Consider the following 20,340-nt stretch of genomic DNA (forward strand, 5'->3'; position numbering starts at 1 on the left):
AAACTGACAAAAGAAAAACAGGAGAGGAAGCAAATAACATCAATAAGAAATGAGATGGGCGATATTATAACAGACCCAACTGAAATTAAAAGAACCATATCAGATTACTATGAAAAACTATACTGAAATAAATTTGAAAACCTAGAAGAAACGGATGAATTCCTAGAAACACACTACTTACCTAAACTAACACAAACAGAGGTAGAACAGCTAAATAGACCCATAACAAAAGATTGAAAAGGTAATCAAAAAACTCCCCCTCCCCCGAAAAAGCCCTGGTCTGGACGGCTTCACTGCAGAGTTCTACCAAACTTTCAGATAAGAGTTAACACCACTACTACTAAAGGTATTTCAGAGCAGAGGAAAGGATGGAATACTACCAAACTCATTCTATGAAGCCACCATATCCCTGATACCAAAACCAGGTAAAGACACTACAAGAAAAGATAATTATAGACCTATATCCCTCATGAATGTAGATGCACAAATCCTTAACAAAATTCTAGCCAATAGAATTCAACAACATATCAAAAAAATAATTCACCATGACCAAGTGGGATTCATACCAGGTATGCAGGGATGGTTCAACATTAGAAAAACAATTAATGTAATCCACCACATAAATAAACAAAAGACAGGAATCACATGATTTTATCAATTGATGCAGAAAAGGCATTTGACAAAGTTCAACACTCATTCATGATAAAAACTCTCAGCAAAATAGGAATAGAAGGAAAATTCCTCAACATAATAAAGGGCATTTATACAAAGCCAACAGCCAACAGCACCCTAAATGGAGAGAGTCTGAAAACATAACCAGTGAGATTGGGAACCAGACAAGGATGCCCTTTATCACCACTCTTATTCAACATTGTGCTGGAAGTCCTAGCCAGAGCAATTAGACTAGATAAAGAAATAAAGGGCATCCAGATTGGCAAGGAAGAAGTCAAAGTAACTCTATTTGCAGATGACATGATCTTATACACAGAAAACCCTAAGGAATCCTCCAGAAAACTACTGAAACTAATAGGAGAGTTCAGCAAAAATCAGTTGGATTCCTCTACACCAACAAAAAGAACATCGAAGAGGAAATCACCAAATCAATGCCATTTACAGTAGCCCCCAAGAAGATAAAATACTTAGGAATAAATCTTACCAGAGATATAAAAGACTTATACAAAGAAAACTACAGTACATTTCTGCAAGAAACCAAGAGACTTACATAAGTGGAAGAACATACCTTGCTCATGGATAGGAAGACAACATTATAAAAATGTCTATTCTACCAAAAGCAATCTATACATTTAATGCAATTCAGATCCAAATCCCAAAGACATTCTTTAATGAGATGGAGAAACAAATCACCAATTTCATATGGAAGGGAAAGAGGCCCCGGATAGAAAAGCCATTACTGAAAAAGAGGAACAAAGTGGGAGGCCTTACTTTACCTGATTTTAGAACCTATTATACCACCACAGTAGTCAAAACAGCCTGGTACTGGTACAACAACAGATACATGGACCAATGGAACAGAATTGAGAATCCAGACATAAATCCATCCACATATGAGCAGTTGATATTTGACAAAGGCCCCAAAGCAGTTAAATGGGGAAAAGACACTCTTTTTAACAAATGGTGCTGGCATAACTGGATATCCATCTGCAAAAAATGAAACAAGACCCATACCTCACTCCCATGCACAAAAACTAACTCAAAATGGATCAAAGACCTAAATATAAAATCTAAAACAATAAAGATCATGGGAGAAAAAATAGGGACAATGTTAGGAGCCCTAATACATGGCATAAACAGTATACAAAACATTATAAGAACGTAAAAGAAAAACTAGATAACTGGGAGCTCCTAAAAATCAAACACTTATGCTCATCCAAAGACTTCACCAAAAGAGTAAAAAGACTACCTATGGACTGGGAAAAAGTTTTTAGCTATGACATTTCTGATCAGCACCTGATCTCTAAAATCTACATGATACTGCAAAAACTCAACTGCAAAAAGACAAATAACCCAATTAAAAAATGTGCAAAAGATATGAATAGACACTTCACTAAAGAGGACATTCAGGTAGCTAACAGATATATGAGGAAATGTTCACGATCATTAGCCATTGGAGAAATGTAGATCAAAGCTACGAGATTTCATCTCACTCCAGCAAGGCTGGCATTAATCCAAAGAGCACAAAATAATGAATGTTGGAGAGGCTGTGGAGAGATTGAAACACTTCTACACTGCTGGTGGGAATGTCGAATGGTACAACCACTTTGGAAATCGATTTGGCGCTTCCTTGGAAAGTTTGGAAAGTTAGAAATGGAGCTACCATAGGATCCAGCAATCCCACTCCTTGGAATGTATCCTAGAGAAATAAGAGCCTTTACACAAACAGATGTGTGCACACCCATGTTTATTGCAGCAGTGTTTCCAATAGCAGAAACATGGAAGCAACCCAGGTGCCCGTCAACGGATGAATGGATAGATTGTGGTGTGTTGACACGATGGAATACTATGCATTGATAAAGAACAGTGAGAAATCTGTGAAACATTTCATGGCATGGAGGAACCTGGAGGGCATTATGCTGAGTGAAATTAGACCACTATTATAAGAACTTGAGAAACAGTTCAAACTGAGGAAAAAACAGCCTTTTGTGGTTACAAGAGGGGGGAGGGAGAAGGGTATTCACTAATTAGATAATAGATATGAACTACTTTAGGTGAAGGGAAAGACAGCACACAATACAGGGGAGGTCAGCACAATTGGACTAAACCAAAAGCAAAGCAGCTTCCTGAATAAACTGAATGCTTTGAAGGCCAGCGTAGCAGGGGCAGGGGTCTGGGGACCATGGTTTCGGGGGACATCTAAGTCAATTGGCATAATAAAATCTATTAAGAAAATATTCTGCATCCCACTTTGAAGAGTGGCGTCTGGGGTCTTAAACGCTAGCAAGCAGCCATCTGGGATGCATCGGTTGGTCTCGGCCCACCTGGATCAAAGGAGAATGAAGAACACCAAGGACACAAGGTAATTACGAGCCCAAGAGACAAATAGGGCCACATGCACCAGCAACTACATCATCCTGAGGCCAGAAAAGCTAGATGGTGCCCAGCTACAACCGATGACTGCCCTGACAGGCAACACAACAGAGAACCCCTGAGGGAGTGGAAGGGTGGTGGGATGATGCAGACCTCAAATTCTCGTAAGACCAGACTTGATGGTTTGAGACTGGGGGGACCCCAGTGGTCATGGCCCCCAGACCTTCTGTTGCCCCAGGACAGGAATCATTCCCGAAGCCAACTCTTCAGACATGGATTGGACTGGACAATGGGTTGGAGAGGGATGCTGGTGAGGAGTGAGCTGTTTGGATCAGGTGGACACATGAGACTATGTTGGCATCTCCTGCCTAGAGGGTAGATGAGAGGGTGGAGGGGGTTAGAAGCTGACAAAAAGAGAGTGGAGGGAGAGAGCAGGCTGTATCATTAAGGAGAGAGTAATTGGGAGGGTGTAGCAAGGTATATATGGGTTCTTGTGTGAGAGACTGACTAGATTTGTAAACTTTCACTTAAAGCACAATAAAAATTATTAAAAAAAAAAACAAAAAAACTTCTAATACTCCCACTGCCTGAGGGATAAAAATTCAAATGTCCCTACCTCATATCCCAGGCTTTTTGCCTCAGCCTGTTTTCACCCATCCTAAGCAAATTTCCACACTTGTCAAAACAAGACTTCCATTCAAGTTGTTTTCCAAATATAACACACTTGTTGTAAATCTTGACCCATTTCTCCCACTTAGAATTCCCTATTCCTTTTTTCTACCTATCCAAATGCTACCCATCCTCCAATGACTATCTCGAGCCCAATTCTACCCCGCGATCTTCTCCTACCTACAGTATACGCTCTTCTCTATAAATTCCTGAAGTACTTGCCTATATTATAATGCTATATTATTTAACTCTCATATCTTCCTAGTTTTCCCATGTAGCTTTTAGGGTCCTAATGATTTCTATGTTATTTCAGCATGTAACATATAGAAGATTTGTTTAATAAATAAACCAAAGCTAAACAAATCAAAAGCTTGAATACAAAGTATTTCCACGTAATTGTGATAAGATTTTCTCTTTAAATAGTGTATTGTTTCTCTCATACAGTAGCAACAATACAAAAAAAAAAAAAAAAATCAAAAAACCAGAACTTGTCCAATACCTATCACTCACTGGCACTCAAATGTTGCTTGAATGACTATGTCACTAAAATTTATAAAAACTAACTTAGGAATTCACAATTTCTAATATAAGAATCAGTACTTTTTACTCTAATTGTGAATCATGGGGGAAAAAACTCAGGAATTATAATTAGTTTGGTGCAGGAGGACTTAAACACTTTTCCCTCTACTTTTGAATGTTTGAAATTTTTCATAAAATTTCATCTAAAAATAATAACCCAATGTAATGAAACTAGCTTCCTCTAAAGTTCATGACAGGAGGACAGGAGGACAGGAGTATAAAGGTGGAAATCCAGGGATTGTTCAGCATAAGCTACATCACACTTCAACCTAGGCACAAAAAAGATACTCAAAGAGTTTTTATCATCCATCCTACCCTTTTTTCTGCAAAGAAGTCTTCATCTAAATGATTAATCCAATACTTGAATCAATGAGTACGTGTACATGGGAGAGAAAAGCAAATATTTGTGAAACACCTACTAAACTCAAGGTGCTTTATGTGTCAGTTCATTTTACCCCTCAAAATGACGACAGGTAGCTTGTTCTTATCCTCATTTAACAGATCAGAAAATGGTAAGAAACTTGCCAACAGTTGCAAAGATATAGAAGATTGGATCCAAAGTTCAAGAGTCATATTATATTTTAACATTCTGGAATGAAATGAATTTTCATGCTCTGTCCTCAATGGCAATCTACTCTGCTCTTTTTAGAATTTTAATTTTCTTTCCAGGATTTTCAATGTTGGCTACCTTCTACCAAGGACAAAACTATAAAAAAACATGTACAGCAAATGATATAAAAATACATTTTTATCATAGTATACACTCTTCCTCAGTAAAAACTTAGTTTGACAATGTAATAATCAAATACATGGATGATATAACAATAGAAGTACTCATTTTATAGAAAACTTCTCAGCCCCATTTCACCGCTCTCGCATTATCAAGATTCAAAATAATTTGTGACATTAATCACCATCAACAGTGCTTTATTTATTCTTTTACCTATACTCTCTTATTTGATCTTTACAGCCAAAAGTAGATACAGCAAGTAGTTAACATTCTCATTAACACATGAGCAAGCCAAATCAGAAAAGATAAGTTACTTGTTGAGGTTGACCCACAATATGTATCTTGAAACACTCTCTGAACCCAGGCTCTGAAACCCATGCTTCCTACTTTCTTATGCTGAAAACCTTTTCTTCCCCCATTCTATAGTAATACAACTGTTCATGGAGTAAACAGACATACCTGCCATAATCAAGTAAGTTGCAACTATATTGTGTTCAGTTTGCGAAAAGACTGAGGCATCTTCATTTTTAGAGTCTGAACTGTTATCCAAACTATTCCTTAGCATTTTAGAGAAGATATTGAGACAGCCTTCATATAACTTCATATAAGCTTTCAATAACTATGAAATGTTTTAACAGCCAGTGAAGGAAGAATTTTCAGGACCAATCAGTTCCACTTAGAGACCACAAAGAATGGCCTTTTCATAGAGGCCTTCTTTTAATAAATTTAATTGGGCTAAAAAGGAAAGCATTTTAATTCCCAGAACAAGGGAAAAGCTTATTAGCGAAACACAAAGAGAAATACCAAGCTCCACTAAATTGAGTATCAGTTATATCCATGAAGATTATCAAGCAAAAACACCCACATTTAAACAATAAACTCAGAAAAACTGTGCAGGAGCTGACTTGATTCAACTAGTCTCTGCTAGAAATAAGTTCTGAAATTCAGACAGCCAGTCTCTAAAGCTATGCAGATTAAGGTTCCTATTTTTATTGATCCTTTTGAGTTTTTCCATTGCAGTTCCCGCCCCCCCTTTTTTTTCATTAAGAATTTAAATAATGAGAGGTAAAGAAGAAATCTCCCTTCCGTCCATCCAATCCTCATTCCCCTAAACTCACCGATATTGTTGGTAATATCCTTTCTTATGATTTCCTTTGTTATGCAAACATGTATTTATACAAGGGTTTGAGGTTCCCTTTTTTCTTTTTAAACCAAAATGGGAATATATACATGTACAGATACATACAATCATTCACAATTTGTTTCCCCCTGAAGCCATTTCATAAATTGCAGGTCAATAAACACAGGTCTAAGTTACTGAAAGCATTTCGTACCATGGATGTATCATGATTCCACCATTTATCTCAGTTCATTTACTCACACTTTGCATGAGTAACTAGTATTATCTGATGATGATGATAATCATAGCATGTGTCAACCAAGCGTCTGGATTCAATCGTTCATCTTGTGACATATAAAAAAAAAAAAAATAGGGTAATGCTAATACTCTGAACCATTTTGTTATAACCTGAGAAATGGGTTATAATCTAACATGAATGTATACTGTTAGAGTAATAAGGTATCCCTACCACTTTTTTTCCCATGCTTTTTTATACCAGGTAACATAAGAAAATCTGATTCTCCTTAATATTGAATTACTTAAAATCAGTGAGAACTTGAAAGAAATGCTAGATGCGCCAAAGTTAACATTGTAAGCATGTGACAGAACCACTAGAGGGCTATATTTATCCACTTACTTAATTTTGTAAATCTCAGGATGTCAAAGCAGGAAGGGACCTAAAATAATCCTTTTGACCTCAGTTCTTTCACCTGTATATAAACCGAAGAGGTTGAACCAGGTTTGGTAATCTGTCCCAGATCTTATAGCCATCATTACCCAAATTTCTGTAAATGTAAAATCATATTCTGATAAGTGTAAGAGTGAATCTCATCAATATTCCAGAAGTATGAAAATATTCTCAAATGACCCTAAAGCAATAAATATCAAAGAGGAACTCTTCCTTTTAAAAATATATAGGCTGTGGAGTCTTAAGTACTTTTTTTTTGCACTCGGTACACAAGATAAAAACAAACTTTTGATATGCTTTCGTTCCTAATCTCTTCCTTTTCTGTAATAGATCACACAGTTCTACCATTTGTGTGGTTGCAATGAGTTAGAATCGACTCAGCAGCAATGGGACCATTTGTAGAAATTTGCCAGAAATAATTCTTTTTAAGAACTGAAGAAAAATATTTCCGAAGATGGTCAGTTTTGTGCTGTAGATGGTTTTACAGATGAGCAGGGCAGGGACAGGCAATGTGCTTTCTTCACCATACCAAAAAAATCCAAAACTCACTGCCATCAAGTCGATTCCGACTCATAGTGATACGATGGGACAGAGTAGAACTGCCCCATACAAAAAAGACGTAGCTTAGAAACACTAAGAACTGCCCCATACAAAAAAGACGTGGCTTAAAAATACTAAGAAATGTAACTATAAACCTATATTAATGTTTATATGGCCACAATGCTTTAATTTCACATCCTTCCTCATGTGGTCTAAGGTCAGTCCTCCGTGTGATTTCCAATTTTCCAGAAATACCAGAGCATATTAATGTTTTTACTCCATTAAACTGTTTTATTGCTACGGCAGCAAGCACTTTTTAACATGATGTAGGGAATCAGAATATTAATCAGTTTTTAACTCAAAAGGTTTAGAATGTAAATAATCATCAAAGTCATCTTTACAATGGAACTCAATGACAGTTACCACAATACCAAATTTATTAATGCAAGGTTCCTAAAAATAGGAACTCAACTCAAAACAAGGAAACTCAGAAAGAACTACTATGACGAAGAAAAAAAAAAAAAATAAGACGTGGATATGGAAATTTAAAGAAGCCAATGACCCAAGATGTATCTAAGGACAAAGGTACAAGCTCCTTTTAGATTGTTTGGAAAATGTAAAAAAAAAAAAAAGTGTGCAATGTTGCACTATTATCTGTCCCTGGGACAATGTCTATTACCTCTCTGGTGCACAACCAAAAAATAATAATAAATTATCTTTTACAAACCAAGAATAAAAATCCTGCCCCAAGTCTCATTGAAAATGTCGTCCCACGTATTCTGAAATAAATACACCTCCCTTTCCTAGGGTATAAAAACACAGCCACCTCTCCCTGTGTAATTCCCACCATCCTGCTCAAATAACCATTCAAGAATTAGGTACAGCATTCTAAAAAACTTAAGACAGAAACAGCATTCCTTCTGAGGAGTAACACATATGCAGGGGGAAAAAGTCAATGGTAGGTTCGATGATACGTCATGGTATTCTAGATCGCATTATGTCTTTAGCCTCTAAAACTACACTAGCAATGGTAACCAAAACTAATCTCATTTGTAACATCCCTGCCCAGGAATCTGAACATGTAGTAGGCAATCAAATACTTAATTGTGGAGAATAACATCTTAAAGCTTTAGAGTTACTTTTTTAAGAAGGTAAAAGAGCATTCAGTAAAAACTCAATATTCTATCTATACTGAATGAGAAAATTTAACATTTCCTCAGAAATTTCTTGAATTGTTGTTCCCACCTGAGCAGACTGCTCCAACTTCACAGATTACTATTACTAACATTCTCTAATCAACAACTAACTGCACTTAGAAAACAACTCTCCTAACTCACGTACTATGTACTACGTAGTATGCACTAACATACGGAAGGGAGATACGATAAAGGGGACTAAGTTTTCTCATAGAAAAAAGAGGTTGTTAATTCAAAAATAATGTTAATTCTTAAGTACTACTACTGCAACAGTCTATTTAAAAGATCAGTAATGGACACAAATTCTTTTTTCTGTCTGCAATCTACTGGATATAAGCTTTATTTGTTCCTTTTAGCTTAAAAAATAGGCTAGGTTTAATAAAAAATAAGAAAAAAAAAACACAGCTCTAAATAACTTAAAGGAATATAAAAACTTTATTTTAAAAATTCGAATAGGTTTCAAAAGAAAACTGTCCATTTGCTAAGCACCCACAGAGCGCCAGACAGCATCTAAAACATTAAAAGGCTGAGTTCATGCTCTTCTAGAGCAAGAGTAACCACTTTACTGGACTCCTTTTGGCATGATGTTAACACCGTAATTCCACTCTCAGAAAATGATCAGTTCTTCAAGACTTGCTTAAGAAACAAGAAGGAGATCATGCAGGGTAACAAAGAAGTCAAATGGTGAAGTCTGTCCACTGTTACACTTAATGTCCTCTCCCTGTTTAAGAGAAAATTAAAAGTATTTAGAGTAGAGAAAAACATATTTTTAAAAGGCACTATTACCCCAGCCGAGTTTGAAATTAGTTCCTATCATGTTCAGCAAATCTACTTAGATCAAATTCAACCAATAATCATGTTTTACAGGATTGAAATGATCATGTCTGAAGTGATCGTCTGAGATATACAAAATATAGTAAAATTAAACATGAGCAGTAAGGTGTAGGATTTATAAACCTTACCAATTCTGTGGATAGATACTAATATTTTAGTTTTTAAAGGACTAAGTGACTTGAAAATATACAAAAAAAAAAAAAAAAAGCAAACTCAGTGATAGGAGATTACCTCCTATCTAGACCCAAATAGCCCAAATAGGAAGTGGGTGAAAAAAAATAAAATAAAAAAGGGAAATGCAAGAAAAAGTGATATAAAATGAAGTCATAAATTAGACTAACGCCAAAGACAACACAATGTTCTATACACCGACTGGCAGAAGTAACCGGCGTAAGTAAAAAGAGAAAATGGTAGACAGTATCAATAAAATTCAGTCATTTTTTCCCACACTTACCTCTGAAACCACCACCCCCTCTTCCTCCTCTGAAGCTTCCACCTCCTCCTCTTCCACCTCTAAAACCACCTAAAAAAAAAAAAGGAAACATGCATTTATTAGTAGTGTATCATTCTGATAAACCTACAGAGATCAATACAATTTCTATAATTACAAAGATTAACAAATATTATTGCAACTAATGTCACAAAATAATTTGTGTATACAATTTTTGAATGAAAAGCTAATTTGCACCATAAACTTTTACTTAAAACACAATAAATTAAAAAAAAAAAAAGACCATGGCCCTACATTAAAGACTGGGAAATTACGTATTTGAAAAAAATTTTATTTACATATTTTACCCTACAGAATTTTTTTTTTATTGTACTTTAGATGAAGGTTTACAGAACAAACTAGCTTCTGACTGAACAACTAGTACATATATTATTTTGTGACACTGGCTGCCAACCCCACAACATGTCAACATTCTCCCCTTCTCGACTTTAGGTTCCCCATTAGCAGCTTTCCTGTCCCCTCCTGCCTTCTAGTCCTTGCCCCTGGCCTGGTGTGCCCGTTTAGCCTCAATTTGTTTTATGAGCCTGTCTAATCTGTGGCAGAAGAGTGAACCTCAGAAGTGGCTTCATTACTGAGCTAAAATGGTTCTGGGGGGCTATGCTCTCAGGGTTTCTCCAGTCTCTGCAGGCCAGTAAGTCTGGTCTTTTTTTTTTTTTTTTTTTGAGTTAGAAATTTGTTCTACATTTTTTGCCAGCTCTGTCCACTACCCTCTATTGTGATCTCTGTCAGAACAGTTGGTGGTGGTAGCCAGGCACCATCTCTAGTGGTTGCTGGACTCAGTGTGGTGGAGGCTGTAGTACTTATGGCCCGTCAATCATTTGGACTAATCTGTCTTTGTGTCTTTGGTTTTCTTCATTCTCTTTACCCTAGGGAATTTTTTAAGAGCAACATGGAGAAACTACTGTAGTTGCCCAGATTAAACAAGTATTCTGTTTTAAGGAATTAGAAAAGATTGTTACATTAAAATCTGGTTTAGCCCTATTGCTAAGGATATGCCTACTTTAGCTTCTGCTTAAGGTAAATATTTTCAATTGAACTATGGACGAAAGATTTTATCCTAAGAAGAAAGTGTGGCAGATATGGTGTATTTTGCTCTAGGAATACTATAATAAAATGTTTAAGGTGAATTGAGCTACATAAGGACCATAGCTAATGCTCACATATTGATAATTCAGGAAATTTTTTAATTTCTTAAGCATTTTTCTATCATTCAACACGTTTTCCTCCCTGTTTTTCAGACTCTGTTTTTACTTATTTGGGGGTTAATTTTATAAATAATTTCTGAATTATAAAAAGGAGAAAAGTAAAAATATACTTCTAAAATGCTGGTATAAAAATATAAGGTAAGGTTTTAAGAAAACAGACCAGAATTGTGATTTTTTTTTTTGGGGGGGGTGGGGAAATGTTAACTATGAGAATGAATACAAAATGGGAAAGAGAGGATCTCCATTCATCATATTCTCAAGGGGTACCCTCCAAAAAGGAGTCCTGATGGCACAATGATTAAGTTCTCAGCTGCTAACAGAAAGGTCCAGGATTTGAACCCATCAGCAGCTCAGCAGGAGAAAAGACCTGGCGATCTGCTCCCATAAAGATTACAGCCTAAGACACCCTATGGGACAGTTCTACTGTCACTGCATTGCTAAGTCGGAATAGACTTGACAGCACACAACACCACCGTCATCCAAAAATATTTAAAAGGAATATTTTCAGATCTTTTTAAGAGATTACCTCCTATCTAGACCCAAATAACTACATTTATAGTGAAATGATGATTAAATTGAGAGAAGCAAAGATGAAAACAGAGTTTCTTCTCTTTTTTGATCCGGTAACGGAAGCCGTCAGAGCCCAACTTTCAATTCCTCTCCCTCGCCACTTTAGCTCTGCCCATCAGCCTGTCAACCACCCATCACACTACTCACAGATCTAGGCACAACTAATGCTACAGCCCTACCTCAACCCCAACCCTGCTCATTATCTATCTGCCAGATAATAGTGACAATGCCAGAGCCGTGGGGAAAGACATAAATCAAAATATTGAAATCACAGCAAAAAAATTTAATGGTAATATTCCTTGGTATGACATCAGAAGACATGACCTTCAATTCTGGGTCTGCCAATTATTTGATTAGAGAAAATTAACTTCTATAAGCCTCTGTTTTCTAATTCATAAAATAAGGGTAATATCACCTACCTCACAAGGTATTGCTAAGTATTAAAAGAAGGTGGATATTTAAAATATGTATGACCAGCTCTCGGCACACAAGCAACACCCATTAACTAAGAAAGTAAAACTCAGTTAAGATAATCCTACACTTTATTAAAATGCCCAACAAAACATGAACACCCTAAAGAGATGAAACCACTGAAAAGTATACTTCATTAGACTTTTTAAATAAGTGGCTGGAACTAAGCATTACCACTATGGGCAATCTGCCAAGATTATGAAAGTAATTTTACTAAAAAGAAATAAATTTCAGGGGTATTACACCTATATACAAAATTAAATTATACTACACAGTCTTCCTTAATCCTAAATTAGCTCTGACTTTGAAATCTCATTAGAAATTTTTCCCAACAAGTAACTTACCACCTCTACCACCGCCTCTGCCACCTCCTCCTCTTCCTCCTCCTCGACCTCCCCTGCCACCACCTCTTGGAGGTCCTTTCTCACCTGGAGGTCGAGGTAAAAACCTCTGCAGTGGGAGCAGTTTAAATGGATCTATATAAAACTGGAAGTATAACAGAAGCAATTAGCGTGATCACTTAGGGGACAGTGTAATCATTAAAAATCTAGACGTAAGGACTGCCTGGGTTCAAATCCCAACTCCACCACTTAATACTATGTAGTCCTAGGCAAGGGCTTGATTACTTTGTGCCTTAATTTTCTCATCTATAAAATGAAGAGAATAAAGTACCCACCCCACACAGTTGTTATGAAAAGCAAGAATAATAATGTATATAAAACACTTAAATTTTGGCATACAATAAACATTAAAAAAAAATTTTTTTTTAAAGCCAAAACCAATTTAATCTCTTCTTCTCTTTAGAAATATATAATGCCTTCCAAAATTTAACTACATTTTCCTTCCCAACAGGAATGCCGTAAGAAAAATAAAACTATTAAAATTTTAACATTAATATGCAAAGTAAAGTATTGACATACTAGTTATTCCAAGACTTTAATAAAGGATAAATCAATAAAATACTGAACATACAACATAATGGAGGATACAGAGTTACAGGGCATTTCTCACGACAATAAAATGTCAAGGGGTAGACTGTTTCAGTTCTTCTATACAGAAAATTCATAGAGGACTTCCAAACTATAATATAGTTACTTAAAATATGTGTACCCCTCTCTAGGAGCCCTGGTGGCACAGTGGTTAAGAACTTGGCTGCTAACCAAAAGGTCTACAGTTTGAATCCACTAGTCGCTCCCTCAAAACTCTGTGGAGCAGTCCTACTCTGTCCTACAGGTTTGCTGAGTCAGAACTGACTTGACGGCAATGGGTTTATCCCTCTCTACCTTATCATTCTTCTTCCCTTCACAGCTAATACTCTTAAGTATACTGCCTGTAACTACACTGTCCAATAACATAGCCAACAGCCACAAATAGCTATTTATATTTAAATTAATTAATAATTAAAAAGTCAACTCCTGAGTCACGCTAGAGCAACATTTCAGGTGCTCAAAGGCTACATGTGGCTAGCGGACAGGAATTTTCATCATCGTAAAAGTTCAACTGGATGGCATTCATTTAGAGACTATTATAATAGCCTAGGCTAGATAAAACCAAAACCAAACCAACCCCGTTGCTGTCTAGTCGACTCCGACTCATAGTGACCCTAGAGGACAGAGGAAAACTGCCTGTACGTAGTGAGTGCAAACTGCGGACCTTTTGGTTACCAGCCAAGCTCTTAACCACTGCGCCTGTGGATCCGGAAATGGGGAGAGGCAGATGTGCTGAACTTAGCGTCCAAGATTAAAAACACTAAATAATAAGTCCTGAAATAAGTAATACTATGAGAAAAGGCAGATACCCAGAGCCATTTAAGTGGCTATTACAGGGAAGAATTTTACTTTTCAGGTCACCAAATGAGTAGCTCCTCACAGCACTGTTTCTGGGCGCTTCAGCTCCAGGCACACCTGAACCAGTTAAATTTCCTGCTGGGCTGTTTGTCAGGGTTTATATAGTCAGCAGCCAGATGCCAGCAAAGAGGTAATGTCTCCACTTCATCTCCTATTCCAATATGGCCTCTAGTTCCACCACTGATTAACCATGTTGCTAAATCCAATGAACCTTTTTCAGCAACATTTTGTCACAGTTCAGCGCTCCCTCCTGGAAACACTGTTCTCTCAGCCTTTGTGATCCCACTTTTACAACACTTTCCTGGTTTGCCTCCTTTGCAGTTTCTTCCAGTCTTGGCTACCAATTAAATTTGGGAGGTGCCTCAAAGCCCCCCAGAGGCACTCTTTTACTCTATTTTCTTCCTATGCTGTCTGTACACTGACAATTTCCCAAGTCTACAGCTAATCCAGACTCATTCTTTGAGTTCCTGGTTCACCTTTTCCAATTATCTGAGAGCTGTATTTGCATACTTCCCAAGTACAGTATTCGCCCTTATCCACAGGGGATATATTCTAAGACCAACCCCCGTGGATGCCTGAAACTACAGACAGTCCCAAACTCTGTATATATTATGATCTGTCCTATACATACACACCTATGGTAGTTTAAATTAGGCACAGTAACAGGTTAACAATAATAACTACTAATAAAATAGAACAATTATAACAATATACTGTAAAAGAAGTTATGTTAATGTGGTCCCTGGGCGAGACAGCATGAGATTTCATCACTCTACTCATTTTACATTTTCAGACCGAGGTTGACAGCGGGTACCTGAAACCGTGGAAAGCAAAACCGCAGATAAGGGTGGGCTAATGTACCTCAAAACTGAAGTCATTACCTTTGCCCAAATCCCCTCTTCTCCAGTGTTGCCCATTCCAGTAAACAGTACCACCACCCACAAAGATGGTGACTTCAGAGCGACATCTGAAAAATAACTGTTTTTTACTTCGTTGACTTCAATAAACAAAACAAAACCTGTTGCTGCAGAGTCGGTTCCAACTCATAGCAACCTGACAGAACAAAGTAGGATTGCCCCATAGGGTTTCCAAGACTGTAAATCTTTATGGGAACAGACTGCCACATCTTTCTCCCATGGAGCAACTGGCAGGTTCATACTACCGATCTTTCTGTTAGCAGCTGAGCACTTAATCACAGCGCGACAGAGCTCCCCCTTGACTTCAACAGCCCATCAATTATCAATTCCTATAAGTTCTACAAAGGAGCCCTGGTGACACAGTGGTTAAATGCTCAGCTGCTAACCAAAAGGTAAGCGGTTCAAACCCACCTGCAGTTCCACAGGAGAAAGATGTGGCAATCTACTTCCATCAAGATTACAGCCTTAGAAACCCTATAGGGCAGTTCTACTCTGTCCTACAGGGTCGCTATGAATCGGAACTGACTAGATAGCAACGGGTTATCAGTTCTACCTTCCTATAGATCTTTTTCCATAGCCCAAAATATCATCATCTATTCCAGGACTATTTCAACAGTCTCTTACCTGGCCCCTTCATAAACAATGATGACTCTTTGCCAGGGCGCTCATTTCTCCCCCAGGGTTCTCTTTTTACGGATAAATTTTACCATATTTATTGTTATTCAAAAACTAAACAAACTTAAAACTAAAGTGTAAACTCTTTCCCATACCTAAAAGCCTTAGGTGATCTAGCCCCTGCCAACCTCTCCGGTCTCAATTTACATCTCTTCTAAATGTGCTACGCTCAAGCTATACAACTGCCTTCTTCTGGATCCTTAAAAGTTGCTTCCTGCCCCAGAGATTTTGCAGACTATGCTTTTTCTACTTGGAACACCCTTTACCCTCTTCTTTGGTTTTCAACAGCTAACCTAATTACATCAAGATCATCTGGGAGCTTTCTTTTTTAAACTGACTCCTGGGCCCAACCTAATATCCACCCAGTGCCGTCGAGTCGATTCCGACTCATAGTGACCCTAGAGGACAGAGTAGAACTGCCCCATAGATTTTCCAAGGAGTGCCTGGCGGATTCGAACTGCCGTCCCTTTGGTTAGCAGCCACAGCACTTAACCACTACACCACCAGGGTTTCCAATGTCTATTGAGTCCAATTTCTCAGAATGGGACCAGATAATTCTAATGTGCAACCAGGTTTGGGACTCATTCCTCGCCACCTTTCAGGTTTCAGCTTCAAGCTTACTTCCTCAGTGAAACCAACAAACAAGACTGAATCTGATCCCACTGCAAACATCCTCACAGCAACCTGTATTTCTTCTTCAAACTTAAGATTCATCCAAGGTATTTAATAAGAGTTTTTCATAAACTAAAAAACAAAAAACTCTAGCAGTTACAGAATTTGCTAATATGAGCAGCCAATACTTTCTGAAAGGCTCTATTAAATAAATTACTTTTAAAAAGTTCACTGAGTTTAATGTCTGAAATGTAAAACATCTCATTTTAAGAGCTGCACTAATGATATATTTAAATTGGGGGTGTCTCAGTGCCCCAGGTAGGACTGTCATAAGGCAGGTCATTCACTTTTAAAACAAAGCATCATTAAGTATCATAAATTTGACTCACCTTCTGTAGTTTTTTAAAGGAAGATGCCTTCATGTTTTCTGACAATTTAACTGAAAAATACTATTATGTTAAGGAACAAATAAGCAAAGAGATCAAAGTACAGAACCTTCTGAATTCATGTGTAATTTTAAAAACAAGATTATAGTATACAGAAGAGGTAAGAAAAATGCTGGAACACCAAGAGAAAACGGAAAAAAAAAACTTCCAATTCTCCCATACTATTCCGGTGGCACCATCATATCCGAATTCTCAATCTCAATCCAAATATCCTCAATTCTGTAGCACTTATCCAAGGAGTGCTAGAACTTTCTCCTTCTAAAAGACTTCATCTTTCCAAGGCCCATCATTTCAATATATATTGATGCATACATTCTCCCTCATGATTCTCCTTTATGGTCCAATCTGTAATAATAATTATTCTGTCCAATATAATGAGGCAGCAAGTTTAATTAACCCAATACTTAATCACCTCAGAAAAAGCAAGTAGAAACTTTGAATGAGCTCACTAAGTCTTCCAGTTAAAAAGGATACAAAATCTCTAAGCTGTCCAAATATTTCATCCACTTTTCCAATCTGTTCTTTGTTTTCTAAATAAACAGGTGCATTGAAGTAAGGCACCTTATTTTCATCTGTGACACATTTACAAACAAGGTCATCTTCACAGGGGTGCATGAACTCTCCTAACACTGAGATAAGACAAGAAAAGGTTAATATATAAAGCTATTTCAAATGATACTGACCAACCTCTTCTGAAGGCTTTCTTCTTGGCTTCCTGGGATGTCATCATAACTATTATCATCTAAGCCAGAAGATAACAGTCAATGAGAGTATAGACTCTGGAATCAGACTTTCTAGGCTGGTATACCAATTCCACAGTGTACTAACTATGTGATCTAAGTTACCCACTCTCTGTCTGCTTCGACGTCCTCATCTTTAATATGTGGCTAATAATGGTACCTCCATCTAATGTATGGTATTGTGAAGATTAAGTGGGATAATGAATGTTGTTTTATTTCTTTACTAGAATGACACTTATTATTTGATTAAACAACGCTTCATTCTCCTGACTTCTCTTCCTTCTCCCCAATCCCTAACTATGAATCAGTCTTTGTTTCTCTATTGCCTTTTTTTCTTCTCTGTTAAAACATACCCATTCCCACTACCACCTCTTCACCAATGACTCTTCAATTGTTCAAGAATGTTTGGAATTTCAAACAGCCTCTATTGGCTGAAAGCCGAGAATACCAGAAAGATGTTTACCTGTGTTTTATTGACTATGCAAAGGCATTCAACTCTGTGGATCATAAATTATATATGCAAAAAAAGGGAATTCCAGAGCACATGATTGTGCTCATGTGGAGCCTTGTACATAGACCAAGAGGCGGTCATTCGAACAGAACAAGGGGATTCTACATGGTTTAAAATCAGGAAAGGTATGCATCATGGTTGTATCCTTTCACCATACTTATTAAATCTATATGCTGAGCAAATAATCTGAGAAGGTGGGCTATATGAAGGACTCAGCATCAGGATTAGACGAAGACTCATTAACAACCTGCAGTATGCAGATGATACAATCCCTTTTTGCTGAAAGCGAAGAGGACTTGAAACAATTACTGATGCAAGTTGAGGATGACATCTCAACATAAAGAAAATAAAAATCTTCACACTGGCTCAATAAGCAACACCACGATAAACAGAGAAAGGATTGAAGTTGCCAAGGATTTCATTTTACTTGGATCCCAATCAATGTCCATGGAGGTAGCAGTCAAGAAATCAAACAACGTATTACATTAGACAAATCTGCTGCGAAAGACCTCTTTAAAGTGCTAAAAAGCAAAAATGTCACTGAGGGCTGAAGTGTGCCTGACTCAAGCCATGGTATTTTCAATTGCCTCTTACGGGTCTTATGCATATGAAAGCTGGACAAGTAAAAAGGAAAACCAAAGAAGACATGACGCATTTGAATTACAATGTTTGGCGAAGAACAGGGGATACACCATGGACTGCCAGCAGAAAAAACAAATCTGTCTTGGAAGTACAGCCAGAATGCTCCTTAGAAGCAAGGATGGTGAGACTTTCTCTCAATTACTTTGGACGTGTTAGTAAGAGGGACCAGTCCCTGGAAAAGGACATCATGCTTCGGTCAGGGAAAGAGAGGAAGACCTTCAACTGAAATGGCTGCAAGGATGGGCTCAAGCAAAACAACGACTGAACGCTGCGAAGAACCAGTGATTCGTTCTGTTGTATACATGGTCACTATAAGCTGGAACCAACTCGATGACTCCTGACAACTCTTCCTTTCTGTCAAAGCTCAAGTTCCACTTCCATGATGCATTCTAAGTGTCCTTCACCTTCTTGGTCTCCCCCTCATATGCTACAGCATGATTATAAGTCAGTTAACAACATTACTCACTAACAGACTTGCCTCCCCAAGCAAGCAGCAACTTCCCTGCGATAACACCTGACTCCAAGTCAAACTTTCTGACTAACAACACAAGCCCCAAGTCCCAAAGAAGCCATGCTTTGAGCTGACATACAAACTACACGTTCTGGAGGTCCTTGGTCTTGGAATTTGTTAAAGCCTCCACGGCCACCCCCTCGTCCAAATCCGCCTCTGCCGCCGCCGCTGCCGCCTCTGAAATTGCCGCCGCCTCCACCTCGGAAGTGGTTGTTGCTGCCGCCGCCGCGACTGAAGCCGCCACCTCCACCACCTCGATTAAAGCCTCCACGACCTCCGCCTCGAAAAGACATGCTCTCTCCTACCTGGTGAGAAAAACGGTACGTGCCTTCAGGTCACTGTAGCCTCTGGATACACCACCTAACTCATCTGAGCCTCGGTCAGAAAACCATAAAAGGGGATAGTGATAATGGTCAGCCCTACCACCCCACTCACGGCCAAGGCACCTGTGACGAACACGAGGAGTGAGCCGTGGCACCTCTCCATGGACCTTCGGGCGCCGACCACTCACCATCCTCGTCGCCCTAGGGTTAGTACCTCCTCCCCCCGCTGGCACCGAGGTCTTCATGCTACATTCCCTTCCTCCCTTCCTCCCTCCTTCCCTGGCTGCGCTCCACATCCAGAACGCTCAGATCTTCGGGCTTCCTAAAGCCACTTACCGGCGCCACGTGCACCTCTGGCCCGGACGGTGCACGCACACCCACTTTCCCGGTACTTCCACCACCCGCGAGCCTCCTCGGCCACCGTATCTGCGTAGAGTGGGAGGAGGGAAATGCCCCGACCGGAAGTTGGAATAACTGCCCAGCCAAAAGGAGCCAGTCACCAGCGAGACCAGCGACGATTTCACCTTTCTAAAACAGGTTTCATCCCCGTAAAAGTAAGAGCGATATCAAGCTTCAAACGCTAGTTTACAACAATTACGTCAACTTGCCTGACGACGGGCAGAGGAAGTGACGTAGGTAGCGTCCTTTGCATCATGACGTTAAAGGAAGTGCCGCTGCGCTGTTGCCCTTGGAGATGGATGGCGTTAGGGCTCTGCCACCTCTCCCGGGAGCCAGGAGGGTACTATTTGGAGCACGTTCGCTCCAGCGGTCACTGCGGACTGGCCGCGCGCTGTAGCTTCTCGGGCAGTAACATGATCCCCGACCTCGCTCTTCAGTTCATTGTTCGCTCTAGCAACCGTGCAGTCACAGCTCTGAGGACTCTTGATCCGCGCTCTGCCCAGAGGTGGATCTGGCCGCGTCGGAACCTGTCACAGCCAGTGACGGGCTCGTCTGCGTT

The 20,340-nt window shown here is 38.7% G+C and overlaps 2 protein-coding genes across 2 annotated transcripts in view; both read right to left on the reverse strand.

Moving 5' to 3' along the window:
• RRH (retinal pigment epithelium-derived rhodopsin homolog) overlaps positions 1-6,494 on the reverse strand; it is a 31,711-nt gene extending 25,217 nt beyond the window's left edge. The window contains exon 1 of the mRNA XM_003410397.3: positions 5,483-6,494. Within this exon, the coding sequence (XP_003410445.2) occupies positions 5,483-5,627 (145 nt within the window). The 5' untranslated portion in view covers positions 5,628-6,494. The remainder of the gene's footprint in view (positions 1-5,482) is intronic.
• Positions 6,495-6,518: 24 nt separating this feature from the next.
• On the reverse strand, positions 6,519-20,340 carry GAR1 (GAR1 ribonucleoprotein). Its single transcript, XM_064285444.1, has 7 exons — positions 19,719-20,340; positions 19,139-19,364; positions 17,130-17,284; positions 16,599-16,658; positions 12,503-12,644; positions 9,856-9,924; positions 6,519-9,288 (listed from the first exon to the last, which is right to left on the reverse strand). Exons 2-7 carry the CDS (start codon positions 19,350-19,352, stop codon positions 9,275-9,277), a joined length of 654 nt encoding a protein of 217 aa, XP_064141514.1. The 5' UTR covers positions 19,353-19,364; positions 19,719-20,340; the 3' UTR covers positions 6,519-9,274.

Source organism: Loxodonta africana, chromosome 5, assembly GCF_030014295.1.
Source record: "Loxodonta africana isolate mLoxAfr1 chromosome 5, mLoxAfr1.hap2, whole genome shotgun sequence".
In the NCBI taxonomy this organism is placed as follows: Eukaryota; Metazoa; Chordata; class Mammalia; order Proboscidea; family Elephantidae; genus Loxodonta; species Loxodonta africana.